This window comes from Anguilla anguilla, chromosome 8 (assembly GCF_013347855.1).
Source record: "Anguilla anguilla isolate fAngAng1 chromosome 8, fAngAng1.pri, whole genome shotgun sequence".
NCBI lineage: Eukaryota > Metazoa > Chordata > Actinopteri > Anguilliformes > Anguillidae > Anguilla > Anguilla anguilla.
The window spans coordinates 4,918,366-4,927,878 of record NC_049208.1 but is presented as its reverse complement, the minus strand read 5'-3'; the positions used below and the strand labels follow the sequence as shown (position 1 = coordinate 4,927,878).

The 9,513-nt window shown below is 41.5% G+C and overlaps 2 protein-coding genes across 4 annotated transcripts in view; both read right to left on the bottom strand.

Annotated features, from left to right (window-relative positions):
• tep1 (telomerase-associated protein 1) overlaps window positions 1–1,602 on the bottom strand; it is a 38,889-nt gene extending 37,287 nt beyond the window's left edge. Inside the window, exons 1-2 of the mRNA XM_035429311.1 lie at window positions 1,524–1,602; window positions 1–522 (exon numbers count right to left, since the gene is read on the bottom strand). The exon at window positions 1–522 is cut by the window's left edge and continues 56 nt beyond it. Coding sequence (XP_035285202.1) covers window positions 1–436 — 436 coding nt within the window. The 5' untranslated portion in view covers window positions 437–522; window positions 1,524–1,602. The remainder of the gene's footprint in view (window positions 523–1,523) is intronic.
• Window positions 1,603–4,281: 2,679 nt separating this feature from the next.
• Window positions 4,282–8,940, bottom strand: LOC118233647 (lactose-binding lectin l-2-like). Of its 3 annotated transcripts, none has more exons than XM_035429450.1 (6): window positions 7,801–8,940; window positions 7,284–7,351; window positions 6,141–6,241; window positions 5,314–5,448; window positions 4,829–4,940; window positions 4,282–4,505 (listed from the first exon to the last, which is right to left on the bottom strand). In XM_035429450.1, exons 1-6 carry the CDS (start codon window positions 7,863–7,865, stop codon window positions 4,423–4,425), a joined length of 564 nt encoding a protein of 187 aa, XP_035285341.1. In that variant the 5' UTR covers window positions 7,866–8,940; the 3' UTR covers window positions 4,282–4,422. The 3 variants fall into 3 exon arrangements, with proteins under 3 accessions (XP_035285341.1, XP_035285342.1, XP_035285343.1); XM_035429451.1 differs by having other exon boundaries at window positions 7,806–7,888; XM_035429452.1 differs by lacking the exon at window positions 7,801–8,940 and adding an exon at window positions 7,652–7,776.
• Between the last annotated feature and the right edge of the window lie 573 nt (window positions 8,941–9,513).

The window sequence follows — 9,513 nt, the reverse complement described above, 5'->3', positions numbered from 1 at the left end:
CTGTCCCCTTCCCTCCTTCCTGGACCTCCTCCCCAGCAGCAGCAGGGGGCTGGGCTGAGGGGGGCAGCAGGAGCCCAGCAGGGGATGCCAGCGATGGGAGGAGAGGGGCACTCTGGAGGAGGTGGTTCTGGGTGCTGAGGAGGGGGGAGGAGAAGAGGGAGGAGGAGGGCGGCTGGAGGGAGGAGCTAGTGGAGGAGAGGAGGGAGGGGTCAGTAGAGGAGAACAGGGAGGAGGAGAGCTGGAGGGAGGAGTTTGTGGAGGAGAGGTGGGAGGGCTGGAGGGAAGGGGAGGAGAGCTGGTGGACCCATGACGGAGGGACGCAGTAGGGGCCAATCTGGGCATGGGTCAGGGAGTGGGTGGCAGAAGCCTGGGCCAGGATCCTGTTCTCTAGACTCCGCCCCAAAGAGCTGGACGTCCCCTGAAGCTCCGCCTTCATCTCGCCGCTCAAGGTCAAAGGGCAGGGGCGGGGCTAAAGGCAATCAACCAATCACAGCTCTGCAATGAAGGGCCCAGTAAATCAGCCTGGAACGAAAAACAATTACCCACAGTTTTACATACTCAAGGCCTACCTGTGTGAAGTGAACTGAAGTGAAGTGAAAGGGTGTGCGTTTAAGGTAGTTATGGAGTCAGAACAGATTATGTGAAGAAGAAGTGAGCTCCAGAATCTGGGTGTGTCGAACTGTTGTTTGCAGAGGGAGAGGGGCGTGGAGGCCAACTGAGGAGCAGCAGACAGAATGGAGAGGTATGCTAGGTGCTTAGTCATGTGCGCCATTGTACGTGTCCGTGTCACATCTGAAAGCTTGGAATAAAGATCTATTCATGAATCAAATCATAGACTGTATAAAAATAGAACTTATTCTATCTGAAGGACACGGTAACAACTCCGGAGAATGATTCCAAAAAGGCGTACACTGTAACAAATTATGGGTTGTACAAGAAAGACTGCCAGTCTTTCGTGTACAAACGAAAGCCTCCTTCACGTCTACGCACATTTTATTTGGTAGCCGGAACTCCAGTTCAGAGTTAGGGAAAAATCAAAGGAGGAATGCGTGGTCTTCCTAGTTAATTTTGACTTTGTTTACTATGAGGATGCATTCCTTGTCATTTAAAGTCGTTTCAACTCGTGTTTATAGCACACTATTTTTAACTGTTTACGCAAAAAAACGTCCCTCCCCCGCGACATCCCTGCGCGTGCCCGTTCTGCGGTAGGGTAATCATGCAGCAATGCAGTGCCCCAATGCTAAGGTACATTTTTTTTTAAATCCACGCGTAAGGTTGATTAACTCAGGTCGAGAATTGGCAATGGCAGTCCCATTGCGGAAGCCCGTGGTTTTAGATGCTATTTCGGATATCAACACAGCTATGCCAACGTACGAATCAACAAACTTTCCCCTGCCAACTATTCAAGCAAGGTATAACGTCATACCAAAAATGTACGTCCACCCACAGTCTCTCTCTCTGTCTCTTACAAAAGTGACAGCCGTTTAGCTACAAAATGAGCACGACGACTATTAAAATATTACCTAGATTGTCGTACGGTGTATGCTTTGATTAACGTTGTGCGCCGTGGATTTCACCACTTACCGGTGATTGCAGTAAGCTACTTCTTCCTGGTTAGGCTAAAGTCCACAACAATCATATGCTGGGCGACTTACCGTAAACACAGGAGCAAGAGCGCATCATATATATCTTTTAAAAAATTACAAATCACGTACTAATGGCGGCCTATGATGTATTGTATGCTATCATTTCCACATGTAGACCCTATTAAGTGCTGCCTTTGATAGTACTGGCCACCATATTCTCCTCCACAGGCTTGAAAAGTCTGTTGGTGCCCCTGTGCAAGCACTTAGGCTATGCGGTTTAAATCCTATCTCCCTGATAGACCCCCTGTTTGTTAGGGTAAACAAAAGTCCTCTATGTATTCCAGAGTAAACTTTGGAGTACCGCAATGATCTGTATTGGGTTTCTTTGCTCTTTTCTCTGTACATGCTTCCCCTTGCGGACATTAGAAGTAGACATGACGTTAACTACCACTGCTAGGCAGATAACACTTTAATAATGATAACATTATTTTTCAGTTAAACCAGGTAAAACTGCCCATCTAGCCAAACTAGAGGAATGTCTTAAAGGATGTAAAGGCCTGGGTGACACAAAATGTCCTCTTACTGAATTCAGGTAGGACTGCAATATAATGGTGGTGACATAGCTCCGGAGGTAAGAGTGGTTGTCTAGCAGTCGGAAGGTTGCCAGTTCTATCCCCCACCCTGGGCGCGTCGAAGTGTCCCTGAGCAAGACACATAACTCCTAATTGCTCCTAATGAGCATTAGTTCCTTGCATGGCAGCCTTTCACTGTTGGTGTGTGAGTGGGTGTGAATGGGTGAATGAGAGGCATCAATTGTAAAGCGCTTTGGATAAAAGCACTATATAAATGCAGTCCATTTACCATATTAGTAGTAGGTCCCAAGTCTCTTTATAGAGATAAATTCTTAAAATCTAGATGTCTGTCTTCCCCAATGCAGTTATTAAAAACTCTGTCGTAACGACTGATTCCGATCACTTCTCTGAGGTCCACATTAAAGTGCATCAGATTAGATCTTTTCTGTTGAATATTTTGTGTAAAATGCTTAAACTACCTTTCCTAGGGTGAGCGGCTATTTGCAGTATGCTTGCACTAATATACACACATATTCGGTATATGGGGCACCGGTGTCATTTAATGGCCAGCGAACTAGACTTGCAACCTGATAGATTGTGCTAAATAACTCGATACTTGGTTTATTGGCTTGCTACCAGCATTAATGTGTAGGGCACATCAGTCTGAATAAAACAAAATCTGAACGGTGTCGCTCGGTCGGAGCTAATTTTATGTCCAGGAAAAGAAAAACAGTACTTGTGTGGTGTTGATCGAGGAGGGCCACATCTGTTTATGTGCCGACTTCTGCTCTTAATGATTTCATTAGCCTGATAATTTATTTAGTCATTCATATTTTGGCTACATTTCTTGACAAAGGAACAGGTGAAGACAATGGATGCCTGCATCCACACTGACCCTGCAGTAATGGAATTGACAACCCCTAGTGTAATGAGCCCTGCTTGGACCCTGCAATTGCAGCTTCCAGTTATACTATTATTATTATTATGATTATTATTATTATTATTATTATCCATCCATCCATCCATCCATCCATCCATTATCTATACCCGCTTATCCTGAGCAGGGTCGCGGGTGGTGCTGGAGCCTATCCCACCGGGCATTGGGCGAGAGGCAGGGGTACACCCTGGACAAGCATCCAATCTATCACAAATTATTATTATTAGTATTAATTTTTTAATTATTATTATCATTATACATCTTCTCCTGACAAATGGAGAGATGGGTAGTTTAAGTTAACCCTTAGAGACCTAAGGTGATGTTCACAATCCTTCACTAGTTTTCTACAGATTACACAGGTTATTTTATAACCCCTCATCCAACCCCTATTTTGTTCCACAGAATTGTCCCTATCAATGCCTGACTTTGACTTGACTGAATAAAAACAGCTTGCTTGCTTTCTTTCCTTTACATACCGTATATTTACTTTAGGGCCATCGACAGCAGGGTAACAAATATGAGCACTGCTTTTTTATTTTGTTATGTTTGCTCACTTATGTATTTTTTTTTTAACCACATCTTTGAATTAGCTGATCTGTCATAACTTTTTTTCTTATCATAAATGTCATGTCCTATTCGCCTTGGTGATATCAATACCTTGTGACGTACAGTATATATGTTCAGTGACATTCTGTTGAAATGTTCGTGTCGAACCCATGTAGCTCATGTAGCCAACATGTACACAGCAAGCCCTGATGCTCCTGGAGACAAATGTTATTGTTTGGGATGACTACCATGCAATTTTAGTAAGAATTTTTTTTTTTTAGTTTTCCCCCTGTCACACCCCCTCCTACCACCACTGCTCCCCTGGTCCCACTGCATTTTCTGCATTGTATGTTTTTGTTTTTTGTTTTTTTTTCTGCATTGTATGATTTATAGTTTATGTATGTATTCATGTATTGTAAAGCATCTTTGAGACTATGAAAAGCGCTATATAAAATAAATGTATTATTATTATTATTGTTATAATAATAATAATAATAATAATAATAATAATAATAATAATAATAAGATAATATACATGTGGGGGACGTTATGGAGCATAGCGAATGTGGTCCTTGTTTGACAGTCAGGAGTACAGGGGTACTCACCACAAGAACAGAGAAACATGACATCAAGACTCCAATAACATGCTTAAAAGAAGACTTTATTAGAGGGACAGAGGTAACAGATATAGCGATAATAGAGGGTGAGAAATCAAAGCTTCAAGCGCATATCCTTCGGACAGCGTCCGAGAGCTGCTTTTTTATTCGTCGACGCCAGCACGTCACTTCCCCGCCGCGTTCGAATACACAGCACAGATGAAATGGTACGTCTGACTGCAATACACATCGTTCCAGTTTTTCTGTTCTGTGGTTAGAACACGAGAGGGAAAAGTCAGTAAGATCCAATCGAATCGGAGTGTAGCACAGTGGGTAAGGAACTGGGCTTGTAACCGAAAGGTCGCAGGTTCGATTCCTGGGTAAGGACACTGCTGTTGTACCCTTGAGCAAGGTACTTAACCTGCATTGCTTCAGTATATATCCAGCTGTATAAATTGATACAATGTAAAATGCTATGTAAAAAAAAAAAAGTTGTGTAAGTCGCTCTGGATAAGAGCGTCTGCTAAATGCCTGTAATGTAATGTAATGAATCCACCCGGCGGTAATAAGAATAGTTTTGCCAATGCTTACCAGGCACGTTTGCGTGCACGCAGTCCTCAACACCCTGCCAGTCGTCAGGCTGCCCAGGATTCCAGGTGGTGAAGTCCACTGCAGAGCGGTCTGACCAAACCCATGTGCCCTCCTAAACAGGGAGGAAGAAAGTCACGTGCCTGCGGTCAAGATAACATGCTTAAATTTTATATTGTTCGCAAAACTTTTTTTCTCAAAAGAGGGATATCAAGGCAATTGTGTTCTCTATAACACAAACTGTTTTCACATTCTTAACTGTACCATAATTAAATCATTTTAATAATGAAATGCACTTCCATGAATCATTATCTGTTCAAGAATATAATTTATATTGCCAAATAAATGGTCTATCATCAGACTGTTAACAAGCTGTTTCTTTTTCATTTTTAAGTGGTGTCAGAGTTGACTCCGTCAATTCCTAATTGATTCCTGAGCCTTTTACCACTGGCTAGTGTGTGCACACTGGCCATCTTTTCTCATAATACCTTTTGGATGTCTGTCAGCCCAATCCAGAATATACTGTCATGTGGGTCGGAGTACTTGTTGAGCTCCCTCAGAAACTGATATTCCACATTGCTGTGCACCGATGCCAGATGTCCACCTAGGTTCATACAGTGGGACTGCAATAGAACATGGGAGACGACACTCGTCAGTCTGTTGTAATTTATCACATTTTTTTAGCATCACATTTATCACAGTTTTCCTTGAGCCGCACAGGACAACTGAAACGAGAATCTGGGCAGAACGATATTTGTCACAGCAGGGCCAGGACAAGGAGAGATCACCATTTGCATCTGTTTATTTATAAAGCCCTCCTTAATAAATTAACCTTTTACATGATTTCACCTCTAATCTTGAAAGATATACAGTACCTAACCACACTGGCTGCCAAGATCTCATTTTTCAGGTTCCTCAAATTTTCTCTGGCCAAGATAAAAGCACTTTCAAATTTTTTGCTTTTCAAACCCTGAACGTATTACACAACAAACTGAAACTTGACTGTTTTAACTCATGGTCACTTGTCTCTTAAGTTCCTCAAGGTATGCATTTTATACGTATTTATTTTTACTGTTACTACGATTATTTTACTATTCTTGTAATGTATTACTTTAAAAATATATATTTTTAAGTTGTTTTTATTTTCTAAGTATTGTTGTTTTGATGTTTAATGTGTTCTTTTAATGCATCTTTGCACTCGTTCCCTCAGTGCTTCTTCCAAGAAATAGATAAAGATCGATTGAAATAGAGGTTGAATGATTAGTATTATACAGCACACTATTGCTAAATTGCTACTAGAGCTGTTTTGTGTTACCTCAGCTTCCCACCAGTTTTTCAGAAGGTCAAAATGCTTGTAGCAGCAGCCGTTGAAACCTTTCCAGCCTTCAGGACAGGTGTCCGCGCACTGCTCAGACACTGAAGGACGAGAACACACAGCGTAAAATGGTGAACTGACGCAGTGCTTCCAAACTGTGGGTCAAGAGCTGCTAGGTTGTAAAGAGAGTTTAGCTGGGTCAGAAGATAAATATGAAGGAAATAAAATTTTTTAAAAATGTAAAAAATTTTAAACTGTGTTTTGTTTTCTGTTTATGTACACACAGGTCCAAATTACGGCACTAACATTAAATTGCATTGTCCAGTACATGCAGTTTTTTAAGTTTGTGTGTGTGTGGGGGGGGGGGGTGGTGGATTTAAATTCTATATTTGAACTTTTTTTTTAAAATGGGGTTGGGGGGGGGGGGGGGGAGTAGGTGTGTTTCAGACACCAAGCATTTCCTCATTTAGTTGGTCCTCCGTTCAGAACGATTGGGAGCCACTGGTCTAACGTGTTCTACTGTCACAGACCCCGGGATAACTTAATTACTGTGGTGTAATATTGTTACGCATTTGAGTTAAAAAAAAAAAAAGAAATCAGCTGATTGCTCCTGAGTTCCCAGGACGGAGTGTAGCACAGTGGGTAAGGAACTGCGCTTGTAACCAAAAGGTCGCAGGTTCGATTCCCGGGTAAGGACACTGCCGTTGTACCCTTGAGCAAGGTACTTAACCTGCATTGCTTCAGTATATATCCTGCTGTATAAATGGATACAATGTAAAGTGCTATGTAAAAAGTTGTGTAAGTCGCTCTGGATAAGAGCGTCTGCTAAATGCCTGGAATGTAATGTAAAATGATTTTAGTTGTGTGCTCACAGTGTTGCGATGTCTAGAAGGCTTTCTGAATTACCTTCAAAATACCAAATGCTTTGCACGTGACAAATCAGACATACGTTGGAAAGCACACAGGTATAGTTATACTCCCAACCCCTCCTCCTTTTAACCAGACGTTATTTAACCAAATGCTTTTTTCTCTCATTGGCACAGTCAACTGACATAATGAGACACGACAAACGACAACCTGCAATTAATGCACCATAACCTGTGTATGGCTAACCATCTGAGGTGGAAAAAAAGAAACACTCACCCAAAGTTAGGCCAGAAAGAACAGCCACAAAAATGAGATTCGACATTGGGAAGGAGACCATGGTGGATCTTCAAGTTTCAGGAGAGACAGAGGATTAAAATATCTTAATATCAGCCATAATTTAAGGTGAATGGTTCAGTGCAGAGAAACAGACACAAAAATAGCACGCACAGACAACTATATTCCAGTTCATACAACAGCTTGTCCAAAAAAACTATACAGGAAACCAAGAGAAGGACAGGTATATGACTCACCTCTGCGGAGCAATATAATGTTTCTAAATGTTTCCTCCCACATTTAATGTAGTGATGTACACACAGAAATAGTTATATTCCATTACGTTTTAGCATTCAGTTCAGATTAAATACCTTGTTCAAGGGTACAATTGAAAGATGCTCCAACTAGGAATCAAATCCACAATCACAACCCCAGTTCCCTAACAAAAGAAAAGAAATGCAAAAAAAATAATAATAATAATGAAGAAAATGCGTATGAGGCCAGAAAGCCTATTTCTTACCTTACCTGTAGATACCAGCTGGAAGAAAACAGACCGGTGGATCTATGGTGCTGTGCGATGAACATATTCTTCTATTTCTTCACTCAGCCTTTATAAAGCAATTAGATAGCGATAATGTAAACAAGTTTCACAAAGGGATTTACTGGGAATTTACCAGAGGATTAGATAAGTAATGTACATAAGTTTCACGAAGGAGTTCCTTAGAAATTTGCTACATGATTAAATAGAGGAAATGAACTCACGTTTCACTATTACCTCTTTTCCACCAACGTGAACCTAGTTCTGGTTCTGGGCTGGTGCTAGTGCCGGTTCGCAGTTGGTTCAACTTGCGAACCTTCTAAGAACCGGTTTGCTTTTCCACGGGCTTGAGAGCCATGTCGTTACGTGTGTATATGTCTCCGCTTTCCCAACAACATCATTACCTAAATGTATGTCCTGTAAAAATACAGATAATAAACTCTCTAAATGTAAAAAAAAAAATAAAAAAAAAACTACTTCATACGTATACATTTAGTTAACGGCGATGAGTGTGCTGTGAAGTTTAGGTAGCAAACAACTAGGCTGAATCCTTCTGACATAATGTACATAGCAACTATACGCTCATATCGCCTAGTTTCGCTCACTGTGACCAAGCGGAATCGATAACGATTCAGAAAATACATAACTTTAAAAGGTTTAATTCAGTCTCCTACTGGGCCTTTTGCCGGTTATTGAGAGTGTGACATAAAATTTCAGTGCCACTGATAATCGAATATTTTTCACATTTACCATTCGATTGACCAAGTAGAGTACTATTCAAAGTACATTTTTATGGGTTAGCGCTGTCAGATTGCGCTAGTTACTTCACATTAACCTTGTATGGCGATCAGTAAAGGATAACAGCACAGTACCACTTAATTCTTGTCACTTCTATCACCACTGTAGTGTAATGAACTTTTAAAAAAAAGGTGACAAACTACATTTTCTGCGAGAAATGCATTGTCAAGCTCATGCGCATACACTGCTGGTGACATTCTACAGCTCCGTTTTTCCCTAACGGCTATTTTGTGTCCTGCGACTTGGGTTACAACAGTGAATATGTACGGATTCCTAGACGTGCTGATAGCGACCACCCTTTTTCATATTAACCTCAAATAAGCAGGACAGGATACTTAAACAGTATGCTAGCAAATTCATGTCAAGTTCCCTTCATTTATATGGGGTGGTCGATATACGTCCCCTTAGCAACCAAAAGCTAGCGCTGGACCACCTCTGAGTTATTTGCCGGCAGAGAAAAAAATCGCAAAAGTACTGAAAAAATAACCACTGGAGGATAACCAGGACATTTTTTACTACGTAACTAGGTACAGACTGTTACCGATATTTTGTCTATTTCATATATAGTTGCAAATCAGTTTACGTTTTCTTGTCTGTCGAACGAAGGTGGTCTCACTCTACCTGGCAGTCACAAAGTTTTAGTTGGTCTTGGTTGGTCACGATAATCCCGCCCGCAGCCCCTGACGTAAGCAGTTCTTGGTTCTAGACCAGCCAAGTGTTGGTGCCACTTTGGAGCCAGTTTTTTCTGGCCGAGAGTCGGTTCTTTTACTGTCGAAAAGTGAAGAACTAGGCACCGGCTCCGAACCGGCCCTCGAAATGCCTTGGTGGAAAAGGGGCATAAGGAGTTTCAGAGGAATTTGCCACATGATTAGATAGCAATAGTGTAAACACAAAGTT